Raw genomic sequence first — 19,804 nt, forward strand, 5'->3', positions numbered from 1 at the left:
CTGGGAGAATTTTCCTCACCCCCACCCACCCCCACCCTCGCTTCGCCCCTTTTAAAATGTGAATCTTCCCAGGAGTAGTCAGCCAACACCTTTACCTGCGAAAGCTTCAGCAGAAAGAGTAGGGCCAGGACATAAAGTAAATTAGGAGAGAAGAAAGGTAACCTTGAGAAGATCTTAAGGGGGAAGGGGGGGGGGCTTGGAGAGAAGTTTCTAATTTTACCTTAAAGTTACCCTAATTGGACAACCTTTTCTGTTCCCTTAAACCCTCTAGCCTTACACAAGTGACCACATATTCTAATTCATACAATATTAACAAATCATAAAGCAAAGTGCCGTCACACCTTCAGCAGTTTGCTGGCCTGCGTGGTATTTTAGCTCAAATTTTCATGTCTAGAAACACATTTGAAAACTTTTTAACCTGGCACACAGGCTCTCACACAAACTCATTGCTGACAGTGGCACCGAGTCTCAGGGGCGGCGAGTCCTGACCCCCGGCTCCTCTGAGAAACAGCAGTCGGGTTTCACCTTGAGCAGAGCCCCGCCCACAGTCATTATATTCTCCCCCAGGGATGCGCCTGCATCCCTGCCGAGCCACGCCGCAGGAACTGCACTCCCGGGCCGGGTCGGTCTGAGGATGGAGAAGAGGGCTCGGAGCTCCTCCAGAGACGCCCACAGGAGAGGCAGCGGCTCCTCGCACAAGGAGAGCAAGAGGGCGAAGACAGACAGGGGCGGCCGAGGCCGCGGGCGCCGGGATGCCGAGCCGGAGCAGCCGGCCCTCGGGCGGGCAGGGAGCCCGGGGGAGCCCCGAGCGCCGGCAGCCACTGTGGTGGACGTGGATGAAGTCCGGGGCTCCGGCGAAGAGGGCACCGAAGTGGTGGCGCTGCTGGAGAGCGAGCGGCCTGAGGAAGGTACAGCGGGCAGGTTGAGGCCCCGGGAGGGGTGCGGTCTTTCCAAGTGGTGCCCAAGAAATGTCAGTTAGGGTGCAACGAGTCACCGCCCTGAGAGCTACAGAGGTCAGAGCAGCCTGCTGGACCTGCTCAGATTCCCAGGAAATGAAAGACAGGACCCGCTGACGCACCAGTGGTGGAGACCAAAATGCATCAGAAGAAATACAAATAACATCCACTAAATACCATTGTTCGCAGGGGTCAGCCACAGTTGGGAGGTGAGAGGGAGTGTGGTCCAGGTTGGGGACCAACGTGCCAAAGGAATCTTGCAGGGGCTTCTGTGGCTGGAAAAGTATGTGGGCCCCTAGTTTAAGAAATGCACGAGCTGATGATTCAGGGCAGTTTGTAGCTTATTCTCCGCTCTTCATCAGACTTAACCTGAAAGCATTTTACACTTTCCTTGTGCTGATCATACTAAAAAGTAGAGACATTGAGCCAAGTAAAGAAAAGCCAGATCTCAGCTAACCGTTTGATCATAGCCAGAGCCTTACCCCAATGGCAACCCACTCCAGGACTCTTGCCTGGAGAATCCCCTGGACGGAGGAGTCTGGTGGGCTGCAGTCCATGAGGTCGCAAAGAGTCGGACAGTACTGAGTGACTTCACTTTCACTTTTCACTTTCATGCATTGGAGAAGGAAATGGCAACCCACTCCAGTGTTCTTGCCTGGAGAATCCCAGGGATGGCGGAGCCTGGTGGGCTGCCATCTATGGGGTCGCATAGAGTCGGACACAACTGAAGCGACTTAGCAGCAGCAGCAGCAGAGCCTTACCCATCTATCAAATGGGGACACCAACAGTACCCACCACAGAGGGTAATTGTGAGGATAAAATGAGCTAACATACACATTAAAATGAGCTCACATAAAATGAGCTAAGATAAGCACTCAAAGTGTTGATCTTACACAAAGCCTGGAAAGAATATATAAATGCTCAGAGCAGAATCTTAGCAAGCTAAAAGAGGCAAGTTAGACCAAAAGGAGGGAATCAGAGGGAAAAGGATCTCTGTGGCTTCTGCAGGTGAAACAGCTCTCAAGAACAAATTTATCTGCTTCCAATCCTTTTTATTTTTTAATTTTTGGCCACACCCTGTGGCATGTGGAACCTTCGTCCCCTGACCAGGGACTGGCTTCACGCCTTGGAAGCAGAAGGTGGAATCTTAACTACTGGACCACCAGGGAAGTCCCTGATTCCAATTCATCTTTTAATGAATGAAGAAAAAACTCATTACCTTCATTATAGGATGAGGGAGGTTTAACTTTAAAGGAAGGTGAATTAGGAATAGTGTTATACTACATTCTGCTGATTATGAAATTTTAACATTTCCCAGCTAGCAGCATTGCGCTATATGCTGTAGCATTGAAAGCTATGACTTGAGAAAGATTCCAGCAGTTGGGCTTTGGTTCATTTGACCATGTTAATGCTGTTGTGCCTAACTGATGCCCTTTCATGGATCAAAAATTTCTGATTATTAAAGTGTTACTGGATTCACTGCTACAGTAATGCTGAGGTTAGAGATCTGGTAAGTATTGTGCTTCAGATCATATGAGTGGGGTAGGAGAGGAAGGAAGCACCATTTTTGGAGCCCTTACTTTGTGCCCGGCACATGCTAGGTGCTTTACTGCCCGGCACATGCTAGGTGCTTTACTGAGTAGTATCATTCCTAAGGCACAGATAAGAAGAAATGCTGAGAAATTAAGTAACTTGCCCAAGACCTACAGGTGTAAACTAGAGAAGCCAGAATCCCAGAATAAGTCTTATTGAAAAGCCTATCCTTGCGGGGTGCTGTGCCTGATTTCTGATCGTGGTTCCAGCACTGCCACCAACTAGCGGTGGCCTTGGGCTAGTAGCTTCACACTATGGGCCTCATTCAGTCTCTTTTAAGGATGAGTCACCTTAAGGATGAGACCCGCTTGCTGAGTCCTTGACTGGGAGCTTTCTGTGGTTCCCAGAGGAAAGGGGAGCAGACACAGCAATACCTCCTCTCCTCCTCATGTAGCACCACATTTCTACCATTTCTGTCATTTCTACCAGGCTACCTAAGATTGGGAGAAACAAAGAAGCTTCACTTCATTGAAATGTTGGGGATTCTTGCACTATGGCATATCTAAAGGCTCTTCTGGCTTTAACATGTAGTGTTTCACTATTCATTTAAACCTAACAAACTGGATGTTCAAGGAACTCATTCTAAGAGAAAAATACTTTGTTAGTAAAAGTTCTAAGTTATATTTGGGTATAGGTATTAGTTTTCTGTTCATATCCTTAACTATGATATGAAGGAATTTTGAGGACTTTCTTCACTTACAAAATGAAAATTTTGTCTGCATGTGCATTTATTTATTTTTACTTACCATGCTTATCACTGGCAAATGAAATATTATTATAAACATGTTTAAACATGGCAAGAACACTACTAACTATTGCTCTCAGGAAAGAATATCGTAAAAACCAATGTAATGCTGATAGAGCCATCTCTCCCCAAACAGGTTGCATGAGAAATAAATTCCATGGAACATGAATTTGTTTGGAGAAAACATCACCTGGTCAAATTTTGGGAAATACTAGGTTAAACAAAATTAAGACGGCTTCTTTGCTGAAGGGATTCTCCTAGCTTCAATATGCCCATGACTGTTGGGAGCTCCAGGAGGGGAACACCGTACACATATTTTCTAAACTCGTTTATTCCGGGAACTCTTGATCTGTGGAGCACCTGTGGGACTAGTGTTCTGTGGGGCACCATTTGGGAACCGCCACAGATTGGCATTTAGCACTAAGGTTAGTTTTGTGCTGGTGCATCTTGTTTATCTGCCCTCTTCAATTAATCTGCACATCAGTTTGGTGATGACCTTTCCAGTTATTTTCCCAGCATGGAAATAAAATTCTCAGGCCCACTAATTAGTTATCCGTTTCCATCCCTTCTCTTAAAAATAGACTTCTTACCATTTGTAATCTTTAGTCACTTTCTAGTTGTCTATGAGATTTTTTTTAAACTGACAAATAGTGTCCCTTTGGCCAATATTCTAGTACCTAAAGATTAAAATTCTTGAGATTTCTGTAACTATTGCATTTAAATCATTTTCACTATTCACTTTGCCTTCCTTTCTACATTTAAGAATTATTTGCTGAGTGTATGTTTCAGGCACTATTCCAGTCCTAGGACACTGGTAAATAAGACAAGGCCCTAAGAAGTTCTTAGATGAACTTTCCCTGATATAAATACCATTTCATTTATCACTCAAGCAACCTGGATGGTCTGTACTCCAGTTCTTTATCACCTTTTGATAGGCACAGATGGGCTAATATTACCCCACAAAGATGATTTTCAGAGACTGTCTTAAGATCCACACCTTTACCCAAAGAAGGGGCTCCCAGAAATTCTCTGGCAGTCTAGTGGTTACGAGATGGAACTTTCCCTATGGGGGGCCTGGTTCTGTCCCTGGTCAGGATCTAAGATCCCACAAGCTGTGGGGTGCAGCCAAAAAAACAAAAACGAAAAACAACTTAAAAAGAAAACAAGAAGGGGCTCTCATGGAGAAATTTCAGTTATTGGAGCAAGAGATAGATGGGGTTGTAATTTCAGGGAAGATAAGCTGCTGGACGCATGTGTTTTGAATCACTTCAAATAACAACACCACACACAAAAAAGAAAACAGTTTAGTGCTTTTACGTGTATGTCATTTCATCCTTATGCCAGATATGAAATATCCCATGAGATAGTTATTATGAGATAGTGATGCGATGAATAGCATTTCCTTGAATAGGTGAGGAAACTGAGAGGTTGTGTGCCTTGCTTAAGGCCATTTGAACAGAAAATGGTGGCGCCAGAACTGCAGCCCAGACCACATGTCTAGATGCTGTGCTTGTTCCAGGGCACCCACGGCTGCCTTTCCAGGAGCCTGGTCCACCTTCCATCGGCCCCCAAAGCCCGTCTCACTGACAGGCTCTGGGAAACGACCACACTGATGTCCAGCTCACTCTACTGTTTCCAGCAAAGTCTACAAACTGATCCGACCCTAATACCAAGGGCTGAGCTAGAGGTGCTAGTCAGTGAATGTGGTGAAGTTCCAATATAATTATTCTTTTTCTTTTTTCAAGGTACCAAGTCTTCCAGTTTAGGGGCCTGTGAGTGGCTTCTTGTCCTCGCATCCCTGCTCTTCATCATCGTGACCTTCCCTTTTTCTATCTGGTTCTGCATAAAGGTGAGATTCCATGAGGATCTAGCAAGTAATTTCCTGGTGCCTCTCACTGGCCACCCCATGTCCACTCTCATTTCTGTGTTTTGGTACTTGGTGTCTGCTCTGCATGGCATGTGCTCACTCCCACTCACCTTGCAGAAGAGCTCTTACTCTTTTATACCTGCTCAAAGATAACTGAGAAACTTTCCTTGATACCTCCATACTGTCATTCCCTTCCTTGTGCTTGCATCTCCCCCAACTTTCATATCCATTCTAGCAATTACCATAAGTATAATATTTGTGGATACCCAGTCCACGCCAGTATTCTTGGGCTTCCCTGGTGGCTCAGCTGGTTAAGAATCCACCTACAATGAGGGAGATCTGGGTTTGATCCCTGGGTTGGGAAGATCCCTTGGAGAAGGGAACAGCTACCCAGTCCAGTATTCTGGCCTGGAGAATTCCATGAACTGTATAGGCCATGGGGTCGCAAAGAGTCGGACAGGACTGAGCGACTTTCACTCAAATCTCTGTCATTAGACTGAGAACCCCTTCAAGACAGGACCTATATCCAGTTGATCTACACTCTATACTAACACAAAGACTGGCCCAGAGTAGGTCATGATGCCTATTATTAACATGTCTAGGAAACCTCAGGCAGCTTCAAGAGATCACGAATGACAAACATCTTGGGCCCATAGGTGGTGCTAGTGGTAAAGAACCCTCCTGCCTGCCAATTCAGGAGACATAAGAGGTAAAGGTTGGATTCCTGGGGCCAGAAGATCCCCTGAAGGAGGGCATGGCAACCCACTCCAGTATCATTGCCTGTAGAATCCCATGGACAGTGGAGCCTGGCAGGCAACAGTCCCTAGGATCACAACAAGACACAACTGAAGCGACTTGGCATGCACGCACAGGTGGTTACATGTGTCTGAAGCTGTCCCTGAAGTAAATGAAGACTTGTGTCAGTTCGGGAAGAACATACCAAGATGAAATTAGAAGTGCAAGGGATTTGTGGGGAGACATTGTAAGAAAGATTGAGAATAGCAGTAGGGAGGGAAAGCCTTCGGAGAATGATGCAGATCTAACACCTGTGATCTGAGAAGTGGAAGGAAGGATTGGACAGAAGGAGCCTCAGACTGTGGGACACCTTCAAGAAAGTCTTGGCCCTACTGAAAGGGAACTCCTGAGCAAAGTTTGCCTTGTAGATGAGTCTCACAACGGACAGAAATGGCCAGGCCCTTGTATCCCTGCCATTCTTAGTCACTGGCTGGAGTGGCCAGGAAGAGCGTGTCCTTGGCGGGAATGCTGCAGATGCTGCTGAGGCTGTTGCCAATTTCATGCAAGCTCTCCTTCCTCCTCTTCTTCTCCTTCATCTTCATAAGAGGGTGTTGGATTTTATCAAATGCCTTTTTTTCACCCATTGAGACGATGACATGATATTTGCTCTTTATTCTCGTAATATGGTATATTATATTCATTGAATTTTGGGTGTTAAATCAACTACATATTCCTAGGATAAGTCCCACTTGGTTAGGGTGTATAAACCTGTGTTATTGGAGTCAGGTTGCTTGTTGTCTTGTTGATGAGTTTTGCATTTATCTTCATAAGCGATGTTGGTCTGTAGTTCTCTTTTCTTGTGATGTCTCTGTCTTGTTTTGGTATCAGGGTAATCCTGGTCTCAGAATGAGGTGGGAAGATTTCTCTCTCTTCAATTATTTGGGAGAATTTGTGAAGAACTGCTGTTAATTCTTCTTTAAATGTTTGGCAGAATTTACCAGTGAGGTCATCTGGCCCTGGACTTTTCTTTGCTGGAAATTTTTTAACTACTAATTCAATCTTTTAATTCTGGGTCTTTTTCACTTTTTCTTTCTCCTTCTTGAATCAGTTTAGGTAGTTTCTGAGTTTATGACTCTGTAGGAATTTGTTGATTTTACTTGTTATCTAATTTGTTGGTGTATAGTTGTTCATAGTATTTTCATCTATAATCTTTTTTATTTCTGTAAGGATAGTAGTGATGTCTCTGTCATTCCTCTTTGGATCCTGATTTCGGCATTTAAATCTTCTCTCTTTTTTCTTGGTCAGTCTAGCTAAATATTTGTCAATTTTGTTGAAATTTTCAAAGAACCAACTATGGTTCTTTGGGTTTAACTCTGAGTTCAGTTAATTTTCTCTAACGTTTTTCTATTTTCTATTGCCTTTATTTCCACTATAATCTTTTTTCCTTTCTGCTTACTTTGGGTTTAATTTGTGCTTCTATTTCTAGCATCAAAAAATTAGTGTATTATTTTGAGATATTTCTTCTCATTTATTATAGATATTTACAGCTATACATTTTCCTCTAAGCATTGCTTTAGTTGCATCCCATTCATTTTGGTATCTTGAAGTTTTGTTTTCATTCATCTCAAAGTGTTTCTCAATTCCTTTTGTGATAAATTCTTTGACCTGTTGGTTAGAGTGTGTGATTTAATTTCCCAAATTTCCTTTTGTTATTGATTTCTAATTTCATTTCATTGTTATAGGAGAATATACTTTGTGTGGTTTCAATCCTTTTTGTAGGGTAAGGGAGTTAGAGAAGGCGAGGTTCAGAATAAGAGACCGGCACTTTACAGAAACAGATCACCTTTAACGAGGTGAGAAGGGGCAGCAGTCAGATAAGTGAGCTGCTGCCCTTACTCAAGAAAAGAGTGAGTATATATAGGCATGTATGTGGAAAGTTACTGTCTTAAGGGGGCCTGTTCTTCTCCAAGGTTGTTCGGAGTAGTTATCTCTTAAACGGCTGAGGCAAGGAATTTTGGAGATGGGCCAAAGGCTGGACTGGCTGGGAGCTGGGCGTAATCAACCTTAATGTCCATTTTTTTCGAGTGAGAGAGTTTTTTGTTTTGCATAGAATGGTGGGGAGGACCTGGAGGGGGGTTTTAACCCCAGGCTATTTTGAGCCATGTAACTTTCTTTCATTTTTAAATTTATTGAGGTTTTTTTTAAATGGCCTAGCACATGGTCTATCCTGGAGATGTTCCATGTTTTCATGAAAACAATATGTATTCTTCTATTGTTGAGTGGAATTATACATAGACATCTGTTAGGTCTAGTTTATAGTGTTGTTGAAATCTTTTCTTTCTTTGTTGACCTTCTGTCTAGTTCTTTTACCCACAATTGAAAGTGGGATAGTAAAGTCTCTAACTATTACTGTTGAATTGTCTATTTTTATCTTCTTTTGGTTTTTGCCTTATTTATGCTGGAGCTCTATTTTTAGGTACATACATGTTTACCGTTGTTATACTTTCCTAATGCATTGACACTTTTACCATTTCACAATGTCCCTCTTTATCATTAGTAACATTTTGGTGTGTTAGTTTTAAACTCCATTTTATCTGGTATCAGTGTAGTCAGTCCTGCTATTTTTTGGTTACTCTGTGTGGTATAGTTTTTTCTACCCTTTACTTTCAACATTTTGTACTTTTGACTAGAAAGTGTGTCACCTACAGACAACATATAGTTGGCTGCAGGCTCTTCTTGAAGGGTGATCTGAGCACCTGCATGGCTGCCATAAGGTTTGTATGTAGCTAATAAGGGATTCATGTAAAAACTATTAATGCATCAGTCACAGCAAAGATATAAGATTAAATATACTGTGATTTCTTTGATTTGGTGGAAGCAATTATTTTTTAGACAATCATGAGTCCTTAATCAAAATTCTGTCCACAGGCTCAAAAATTAACATGACCAATATACTTTTTCATTTGTTCCTGAAATTCTGCATTTACTAAGTATGTATTTTGAAAATGTAAGTTTTAAGAGAAATTTTTTCTTGGTTCTCAAAACAAGAGATTTCTGATACTTAGGATCATTGTCATGCCAAGGTCTTTTGAAGACTTCATTTTTCTCTCTTAGAGTAATTAAAAAGTATTACATTTCCCTTTAGGTTGTACAGGAGTATGAGAGAGTAATTATATTCCGACTGGGACATCTGCTTCCTGGACGAGCCAAAGGCCCTGGTAAGAACAATCTTCTTTACACCCTCCCGCCCACAAGAGACTTGCCGATTTCATCAATTCATGCATATTTGTAATATGGCCGTCAGACTACATGAAGTAACTTGACTCGTGATATCTTCATTTTTTAGTCTGTTATTTGTAACACTGGTTATTAAGAAATTCTTCAGAGAGCATTACTACCAGGTCACTAGCAACCAAAAGAGAGTGAATGCAGAGAGCCATATGCCAGGGCCAGACTGGCTGGAGTAGGAAGTAGGTTAGGACCTATGGTCAGGCACCCTATACATTATACTGGGTGGGTGAGGACTAACTAGCCAACCAGAGGCTGGTATCATGATGCTGCTGTTCTGATTACCTCTGGGACTCCCATTATAAGAAATACCACATGGAGGTTGCTGGCTCTAAAGTTTGTCACCTTGGTACACACATAGATTCAAAAACTGGCTTTTTATAGAGCACCTAAAAGGCACTAGTTAGGCACTAATGCTAACAATAATGCATAAGACACTCTTGTTAGAGAGTTTAAATCTGATGAAGGAGACAGATGTGTAACCCAAGGTCTGGACAGGTCAGCACCATGACCAAGCTGACCATACAGCCCATTTTACTGGGTATAATCCCTGATTATGCCTGTTGTCCCAGTGTAGTCCTTTCCTTTCACCCTTAAACATGTCCCATATGGGACAACAAATTATTTGGTAACCTTAGCAACAACAAACACAACTCAGGATGGAGGTGTGATGGCCCAATGGTCTATGCATAGACCATGGAGGCTAAGAAAAGTGATGCAGCATTCAACTTGATACCAAAATAGTGAACCCCAAACAGCCTCCATGCCAGCTATTCACCTGTCCCTTCCCTTGCCTTCCCCCTTCTAGGCCTTTTCTTCTTTTTGCCCTGCCTGGATACCTACCACAAAGTTGACCTTCGTCTCCAAACCTTGGAGATACCCTTTCATGAGGTAAGCCAAGTGGGGGATTTTGCTTTCTGTCTACATTTTTCCTGGGTAAGCACTCTACCAACTCTGGGCTAGAAGAAAATGACTATTCTTGCTCAAAAGCAGAAAAAACAAAAAGAAAGAGAGATTACATCAAAATTTAAAGCTCCTATACATCAAAGGACACAATCAGCAGAATGAAAAGGCAACTTATAGAATGGGAAAAATTGCAGATATTCTCTCTTATAAGAGGTTAATATCCAAAATATATTAAACTTTATAACTCAACAAGTAAGCAAAAAATCCAAGTAAAATGGACAAAGGCCTTAGTGATAGTGAATTTTATGCGTCAACCTGACTAAGGCATGGTACCCAATAATTTGGTCAAATACATCTGGATGTTGCTGTTATGGGATTCTTTAGATAAGATTAATATTTAAATTGAATGACTGAGTAAAGAAGATTTCCTTCCATATATGATATATTGTATATACCTTGATTTGAATGGACATATTTCTCCAAAGAAGATATTCAAATAGCCAATAAGCATGTGAAAAGATGCTCTTCGTCACTAATCCTTAGAGAAATGCAAATAAAAACACAATGAGATACCACCTTACATCTATCAGGATGGCAATTATTAAGAAAAAAAAAAACAGAAAATAATGTGTTGGCAAAGATGTAGAGAAATAGGAACCCTTGTATACTGTTGGTGGGAATATAAAATGGTGCAGCTACTGTAGAGAACAGTTACTCAAAAATTTAACAGAATTACCATATAATCTACCAGTTCTACTTTTGGGTATATAGACTCCAAAGAATTGAAAGCAGGCTAATTGAAGAGATGCTTGTATACCTGTGTGCATAACATCAGTTTTTCACAATGGCCACAAAGGTGGATGCAATCCATGAGCCCATCAATGGCTGAATAAACAAAATGTGGCATATACTGACAATGGAATAATAATCAGCCTTAAAAAGGAATGGAATTCTGGCACATACTACAACATGGATGAACCTTGGGAAAATTATGCTAAGTGAAATAAGCCAGTCACAAGAAGACAAATACTGTATGATTCCTTTTATATGAGGAACCTGGAGTAGTGAAATTCAGAGCAATAGAAAGTGAAGGATGGTTGTGGGAACCGGGGGAGGAGAGAACTGAGAGGTGTTCAGCGGGTTTCAGTTTTGCAGAATGAAAAGAGTTCTGGATGCTGTTGCTCAACAGTGTGAATGTACTTAATTCTACTGAATTGTGCATGTAAAAATGGTTAAGATGGTGAATTTAATGTTCTGTTCATTTTACCACAATTAAAAGTTAAATGTAGAGTTAACATCTAGACTTGCCTGTTACTGATTCAGATTTATAAGCCTTTCCTAAATGGTCTCCTACTTTCAATTTGAGGTTCTTTCTCATTCTTTCCTTTGGCAAACAGAAATGTGAATAAAAATGATATATGTTTAAAAGGCTTATTTTAGATAATAAAATGTAAAAAAGGAATAAAACATACACCTAATCCTGTTACCCATAGAGCTGATATTTTGGAATGTTCCCTTCATATCCTTTTCTATATATGTGGTTATACTTTCAGACAAGTGTATATATATATGTGTATATATGCATCATATATACATAAACATATATATATATATCATATATACATCATATATGCCCATCATACCATACATACTATTTGGTCACCTATCCTTTTTCACTCAGCAATATACTGTTATCATCTTTTCATATATTAGCTGTGTTTCTACCTCTGTTTTAAATAGACACACAGCATTTCATTGTGTGGATTTTACTCAATTAATTTACTTAACTAATTGAGTTTAGTAAGTGGAATTTCCTCAACTAATTCCCTATTGTTGATATTATTTCTAAACTTTTTTGGCTACTGCACTGCATGGCATGGGCTTTCCTGATGGCTCAGCGGGCAAAGAATCCGCCTGCAATGCAGGAGACACAGGAGATGCAGGTTTGATCCCTGGGTCAGAAAGATCCCCTGGACCTGCCTGGAAAACCCCATGGACAGAGAAGCTTGGCGGGCTACAGCCCAAAGGGTCACAAAGAGCTGGGCCTGACTAAGCACACAGGCACGGCATGGGATACGGGAATCTCAGTTCTCAGACCAGGAATTGAATCCAGACCTCCCAGCAGTGAAAGCTCCAAGTCCTAACCACTGGACTGCCGGGGAATTCCCTATTTCTAAATTTTTCTTAAAATAAGCAATACTGTGAATCACATCTTTACAGTTAAACCCTTAAAATATATCCTTTTGTCTAAAAAAGGAAATGTTGTACACATACATCTCTTAGGGCTTTTGATAAGTATCACCAAACTGCCCTCTAAATATATACTCAATACACGTGAGTACTGGTTTCCCAGAATGTGTTGCTCTTTTAGCAGATTTTTTTGGTGTCAGTTTAAAAAGACCTGATATACAATCAACTGAATGTTTTCATATAAGAAAATTATTCCTGATTTTTTTACAAAAGGATTTATGACAGGATTCCTTTAAACTGAGTTGTCTAGTATATTTAATACAAACTCCATAATTTTTTTCAATGTCTATTTTGATTAAAGACTGAGCCAACTACTCTTTTTTTTTCTTACTATTATCTTTCTCTGAGAAAGAAATTTGAACATATTTAACCCCTCTATCCTTATGTGGAAAAGAAGCCCAAGAATCAGGCCTGTCATCTAAAACTTTTTTTCTGCCTAGATTGTAACCAAAGACATGTTTGTGATGGAGATAGATGCCATCTGCTACTACCGCATGGAAAATGCCTCTCTTCTCCTAAGCAGTCTTGCTCATGTGTCCAAAGCTATCCAATTCCTTGTGCAAACCACCATGAAGCGTCTCCTAGCACATCGATCCCTCACTGAAATTCTTCTTGAGAGGAAGAACATTGCTCAAGATGTAAAGGTACTTAGATGAATTTAACACCAAGTATGTTGAAATATCCCTCTACCTTTTATTCCTTTCTTCATTGACCACTTACTGAATCTTCCATGTGCCATGCATTCACTGTTAAAGGTACAGTCCTGAAAGTAGCTGACACTTAAAAGGTGGCCAATCAGTCCCTGAACTGGTCCTAGTCACCCATCTGTGCAATTAGTCAGTCATTGCCACACTTTTTCTTCTCACCCTCCCCCAGTGGCTGGAAGGAGGGGTTGGTGGGATAAAAAGATGATAAGGAATGAATTTGGGGACCTTACAGTCTAGTTGGGGAAATAAGCAAAGTTAAATAATGATAAAGACTGAAAAACTTTATCAGGTTAAAAGGCAAAATATCACAGACCTTTAAGTGGTTAATTACCCAATCAATGATCCAGATTTGATTGACTTGGGGAAGATCCAGGATAAGCCCTTCATTTTAAGAGCCTTGAACTTAAATTGCATCTGCAGAGTTTCTTTTAGGGTAACATTCACAGGTTTCAGGGATGTCTTCAGGAGCCATTAGTCAGCCTACCACACCATCTTTAATTCCACTCAAGTATTTGTTGAGTGGCACTGTGCAAACTAAACAGTTTTTTGCAAGGCCCTATACTGTTAAAATGAAAAAAGGAAGGACATAATGGCCTTTCAGAAAAAATGTGCTTTCTCAGTGCGGTGGCCATCGGTGCACCCAGAGGTTCTCACTGACGTCTCAACTCTTCCCTCCACAGGTTGCCTTGGATGCAGTGACCTGTATTTGGGGAATCAAAGTGGAGAGAACAGAAATGTGGGTAGGAAATTAACCAGGAAGAACAATATGATAAAGGGAAATATTTTGATTTTATTTAAAAACTTCTATTTGAAAAAATATTTTCATTGAATGAGTACTGTAGCCATATTAGCATAAATTTGGAAGAAAGAAAAATTTACATATTATCTCATAACTATAACACAACCACTATAAACATCTGGGTAAATAACTGTCATATTTTCTATGGATTTAAACATGTTCTAAGTAAAATTCACATAACATAAAACTCATCATTTTTAACCATTTAAAATTGAAACTCAGTGGTTTTTAGTATATTCACAGAGTGACACAACCACCACTACCATATGATTATAGAATAGTTTTATCATCTCCAAAAGAAAACCTGCATCCATTAAGCAGGAACTCCTCATTTCTGCCTCAACCCCCAGCCCCTGACAACCACTGACTCCTGTCTCTCTAGATTTGGCTATTCTAGAAATTTAATATAAACATAATCACACAGTCTGTGGCCTTTTGTGTCTGGCTTCCTCCACTCACCATAATGTTTTCAGTGTCCCTCTGTGGTGTAGCATGAATCAGTACTTCATTCCTTTTTACAGTTGAATAATATTCCACTGTGTGACTGGCTATACCACACTTTGTTGATCTACTCTCAGTTGATGGACATTTGGGTTGTTTCCCCTTTGGGGGCATTATGAATCAGGCTGCAATGAACATTCATGTGCAAGGTTATATGTGAACATATTTTCACTTCTCTTCGGTATATACATAGGTGTGAAATTACTGGATCATCTGGTAACTCCATATTTAACTTTTTGAGGAACTGCCAAGTTGTTTTCTATGTACTTTTTATAATTACAATCAGGGGAAAAAATACAATTTTGTATCTTTCATGCAGTACATTAAGTACTTGGTCAGTTCTACCCTTTTCAATTCAGTTCTTTTGTCAACTTAGATGACTTCCCTCATTATTAATAGTATGGCTCTTCAAAGCTGTTGTTCACTATTTAAACTTAATAGCCAGAATTCAGATTAAACTTTAAGTGGGAAAATTATCATAGTATTGTGTGGGCCAAAAATTCACTCACATTTTCTGTAAGATGCTATGGAAAAACCCGAACGAACTTTGGGGCCAACCCAATACAACACAAAATTCGCTTTACTTGTAAAGAGAAAACCACAGCTCTACTACAGCATCAGTGATAATAAAAATCCACATTGGAGGCACTGATGCTTAAGCCCCTCATCTCTGCCCACTGTCTGCGCAGAGGTCTAGGGCGGCGGCCCTCTGTTAAATCAGAGTCCACTGTGTATCATGAACCGAGCGTAGAGAAGGTGGCAGGTCTGTCTGAAAGCTCCAGCTGCTAAAGCTGTGCTGCACACTCACCTACCTACCATCTTTCTCTTTCAGTAAGGACGTGCGCCTGCCGGCCGGGCTGCAACACTCATTAGCGGTGGAAGCTGAAGCCCAAAGACAAGCCAAAGTGCGGGTGAGCCAGCCCTGAGCAGGCCATCCTCCCGCACAGTGGAGGAGCATCAGAGGAGCTGCAGAGAATCCAAAAGAAAACCTCTTCATGGAGAACATTTCCCCTTCACTCCTCACCTATCCGTCCAGGCGCTGGGGGGAATCTGGCTTGTGCACACACCACACTATTAAAATTGTTCTCCTTGGGCATGCTCATGGCCTCCTGACCAGAGCAACATCTCTTTCCCTGTTACACCCTCTCTCTGACACTATTGGTGACAGTGACCTCCTCCTCCCTAAGTCTTGCCTTCACTCTCTCTCCCTAGAGGCATCTCCCCGAACTCCATCCCTCTTCTCTAGCATTGGTATCTCTCCCTGGGTGATATCCGTCACCTGTCCCCTCTAGGTTAATGACACACAGGCCTGTATCCTTAGCTCTGTGCAAGCTCTGGAGGGACAACCATGTCAGAGCACACTTCCCTCATCTCTAGAGCCCAGGGGAGGCTGTGCTACACATGGCCTCTGCTCAGGCATGCTAGAGAAGATGTGGCTACCAGAGGATTGGGTGTGGGTGGGAAGGGGGTCGGGAAGAGGAAAATGAGGGCTGGAGGGGAGGCAGATTTCCCCTTAAAGAGCAGAAAGTAGGTAAGGCAAAACCCATAACTACCAAGAGGGTGGATAACTTTGGAGCATTGGTGGACAAAGATGGGGAGGAAGGCGGTCCTCTGGGCAGAGCTGCTTCTGGATCTCTGAGTCTAGTGCCATTTGCCCACTTTAAGGGGACATTTGGGTGGTGACCATTTTTGTGCTTTTTCTTCTGAAATGCTACCCTGAGTTGGCAGTCATTCTTTCAGGATTGCATGTCTTTGCCTGGAATGCTGGCCAACCTTTCCTCTAAAATGGCAAAACCCTATGACTCGTCCAAGGCCCACCAGACACAGTAACTCCCCTAACACTTCATCTCTACTTGTCTTGGCTCTTAACAAATTCTGCACCAAGTTTTCAATGAACTCTTTGTGACCCCACGGATGGTAGTCCACCAGGCTCCTCTGTCCATGGAATTTTTCAGGCAAAAATACTGGAGTAGGTTACCATTTCCTCCTCCAGGGGATTTGAACCTGAGCCTCTTGCACCTCCTGCACTTTCAGGTGAATCCTTTACCACTAGCGCCACCTGGAAAGCCCATTACAATTAACAGTATATCTGTCTCCCTAGATCAAGATCTTAAGAAAAAAGGCAGTCTGCTCCCCTGTGCTTAGCAGCACCTGTCCCATAGTAGATACTAGTGCTTGTTTGTTGAGTCACCCTAAGTAGGATTAAAACCTTCATGGAGCGAAGAAGAAAAATCACACATTGTTTTTCCTCTCATCCCTTGTCTAGATGATCGCTGCAGAAGGGGAGAAGGCCGCCTCCGAGTCCCTGAGGATGGCAGCCGAGATTCTATCAGGCACTCCAGCTGCTGCTCAGCTTCGGTACCTGCATACCCTTCAATCCTTGTCCACAGAGAAACCTTCCACAGTGGTTTTACCTTTGCCATTTGACTTGCTAAATTTCCTGTCTTCTCCAAGCAATAGAACTCAAGGAGGCATCCCCTTACCAAATCCTTCCAAATCTGTTGAGCCGCTGAATCCTAAAAAGAAAGACTCTCCCATGTTATAGGAGGAAACAAGGATCATGTGACTGCAAAGAGGGCTCCATATACCAGCTACATCCCCGATCAAGGCCCTCGGTCCTCAGTTCTGCTCTTTCTTTTGTTGCCATGTGAAATACCCTTGGAATGCATGAAGCCCCAGTGCAGCCACACACTCAGGAAGACAGTGAAATCATGTAATGAAAGAGAAGCCATATAACATGTTTAGGTGGATCATCTGATTAGAGGAATTATGAGAAAGAGCTTTAGCCAGCATTCTACTTTGGAAAGAAGTTTGAGTCTACATATGGCTGAATTTTGACTTCTGAAGATGTAGTTCAAATGGCTTTTTCCCTAGATGCCCTCTAGCCCCTTTGGGAAGGGCTCTGTTGCACCCACAGCCCTTTCTACATGCCACTATCATTATGCTTATCACACTCTGTTGTAATCTCATACTTGTGATTCAGGCTTCTCTCCTACTATGAACTCCTCAAAAGCACGTCTTAATAATTCCCTGTCATTCCACACTCTAGTTTGTCATTCCACCCAAGGTTTTTTGCACCTGACTCTCATAGCTGCACCACAGTTACACTTCTGTATTTCTGAGTGAAAGAAAGATACTTGTAAGTACATATTCCAGTACTTGAGCTGGATATAAAATGTATACCTAATTAAAGAATTTCAAATGAATTATTTTTATAGAGACTCTTTTTGTTTTAAATAGAGAAATAAAAGGATAAAAACACTTACCTGGTACATGTTGCTTATAATCTAAGGAAGCATTGTGATAAATATAGGGCTGATGTACTTTCAGTATAGAATTTACCAGTTGTTGGCTTGGCCAAAAAATTTGTTTTGGTTTTTCTGTAACATCTTATGAAAAAACCCAAATGAACTAGTTGGCCAACCCAATATTTATTCTCTAAATACTAGTAACATTTTGTGATCTACACATGCCCTAATTTAAGTCTTACTTTCCATTCAGTTCATTTCAGTTAAGTTGCTCAGTCGTGTCCGACTCTTTGCCACCCCATGAACCACAGCACACCAGGCCTCCCTGTCCATCACCAACTCCCGGAGTCCACCCAAACCCATGTCCATTGAGTCGGTGATGCCATCCAACCATCTCATCCTCTGTCATCCCCTTCTCCTCCTGCCCTCAATCTTTCCCAGCATCAAGGTCTTTTCAAATGAGTCAGCTCTTCGCATCAGATGTCGAAAGTATTGGAGTTTCAGCCTCAACATCAGTCCTTCCAATGAACACCCAGGACTGATCTCCTTTAGGATGGACTGGTTGGATCTTCTTGCAGTCCAAGGGACTCTCAAGAGTCTTCTCCAACACCACAATTCAAAAACATCAATTCTTCAGTGCTCAGCTTTCTTTATAGTCCAATTCTCACATCCATACATGACCACTGGAAAAACCATAGTCTTGACTAGACGGACCTTTGTTGACAAAGTAATGTCTCTGCTTCTTAATATGCTGTCTAGTTTGGTCATAACTTTCCTTCCAAGGAGTAAGCATCTTTTAATTTCATGGCTGCAATCACCATCTGCAGTGATTTTGGAGCCCAGAAAAATAAAGTCAGCCACTGTTTAACTTGTCCTATATAAGTAGAAATATATATCTACAGAAAAAAATTAGCCAAGTAAATAAGAAAGCATAGTGAGGTATATAGGAAATTCTCTAAAAACTTAAAAAAATGTAATAATATATAGAACATTACTAAATTTGCAAAACTATAACAAATCATGTTAGTAAAATGCTACATATAATGGCAATTTCCATGCTGTTTGTACAGAGGGAAATGGTGGTAGCTATCTTCAGTGGCTCACTATTTGGTGATTTCTTTGACCTTCAGTCTGCTTCTTTATTCCCCATGTTATTTGATGTTACTGTTTTATACTGAGTAAAGGGGATCAGTTATGTGGTGACAGATGGAAACTAAACTTTTGATGGTGAGTATGCTATCATATATACAGAAGTCAAACATAATGTTGTACACACAAAACTTACATAATGTTATATACTAATGCTGCCTCAATTTAAAAAAACTTCCTAACAGCACATTATAATAAAGCTGGACAAAATGATGCCAGCTTTAGGGTCATCACTGTCATACATCTCTAGGCTGCCTCCTCATCTGCATTCACAGCTGGGAAAACTACACATTCTCACCCAATCTTACTAGCTTAAAATTTCAGCCAAGCAATCCATCTTCCCAAGGTTACACTGGACGTATTAGATGACTTCAAAACCCACGTTTTCCTACACCATGCCAAATTAATTTATTGATATAATAATCTGCTTATAAAGTTGCTAATTATTGAGACTATAACTTTCAATTTTGTTTCAAAAGACTGTTTCATCCAATTCTGATAAATATTTCCATATCTTATCAAAAGTCTTTCCAGTCCTTCCTCCCAAAGATCATACTAGTTCGTGGAGGAGCGGCAGTGCTGAAAGTCATGGATTGAGTCACCTCTGCTGAAGAAAATGCAGGATTCTGAAGCCAAAGGAGCAAGAAAAGTTCTAAACCATGCAGAAGTGCCAAAATACAAAATGTGGAATCCAAATGGCTGTCAAATCCAAGTAAGCCAAAGGCAGCTAACAAAAATTGCCAGAACCAGGAATATGATGCCAGAGAGGAAACCAATCACTGATGAAGCAGTGATAGGATGAGAGTTGGGGCGGGGTTGCGGGGGGGAAGCTCCTGGGTGATTTCCTAGAATAGCTAATATATTAGGGTTTGCAGTTTGCTTTTGTGGACCAGCTAGGGCCCGGTCATAGATAGTCCACCCCATTTAAAGGACCAGTGGCAATTAGAGCCTCCTTGAAGTGGGAAGTATTTCTCATGACCACTGCCCATACCCATCCAAGTGTACTGGTTACTGGAGTTAAGGCGGCATCAAGGATAGTTGGTCACTTTTTGTCCCATAC

At 41.5% G+C, this 19,804-nt stretch overlaps 1 protein-coding gene across 2 annotated transcripts; it reads left to right on the top strand.

The window, feature by feature from the left end:
* The first annotated feature begins 634 nt into the window (after nt 1-634).
* Nucleotides 635-17,553, top strand: NPHS2 (NPHS2 stomatin family member, podocin). Of its 2 annotated transcripts, XM_081485910.1 has the most exons (8): nt 635-908; nt 5,040-5,143; nt 9,042-9,114; nt 9,993-10,075; nt 12,781-12,984; nt 13,728-13,783; nt 15,180-15,258; nt 16,614-17,553. In XM_081485910.1, exons 1-8 carry the CDS (start codon nt 635-637, stop codon nt 16,890-16,892), a joined length of 1,152 nt encoding a protein of 383 aa, XP_081342036.1. In that variant the 3' UTR covers nt 16,893-17,553. The 2 variants fall into 2 exon arrangements, with proteins under 2 accessions (XP_081342036.1, XP_081342037.1); XM_081485911.1 differs by lacking the exon at nt 12,781-12,984.
* The last annotated feature ends 2,251 nt before the right edge of the window (nt 17,554-19,804 follow it).

The sequence above is a fragment of the Giraffa tippelskirchi genome, chromosome 5 (assembly GCF_054371585.1).
Source record: "Giraffa tippelskirchi isolate mGirTip1 chromosome 5, T2T-mGirTip1v1.2.pri, whole genome shotgun sequence".
Classification (NCBI taxonomy): Eukaryota; Metazoa; Chordata; class Mammalia; order Artiodactyla; family Giraffidae; genus Giraffa; species Giraffa tippelskirchi.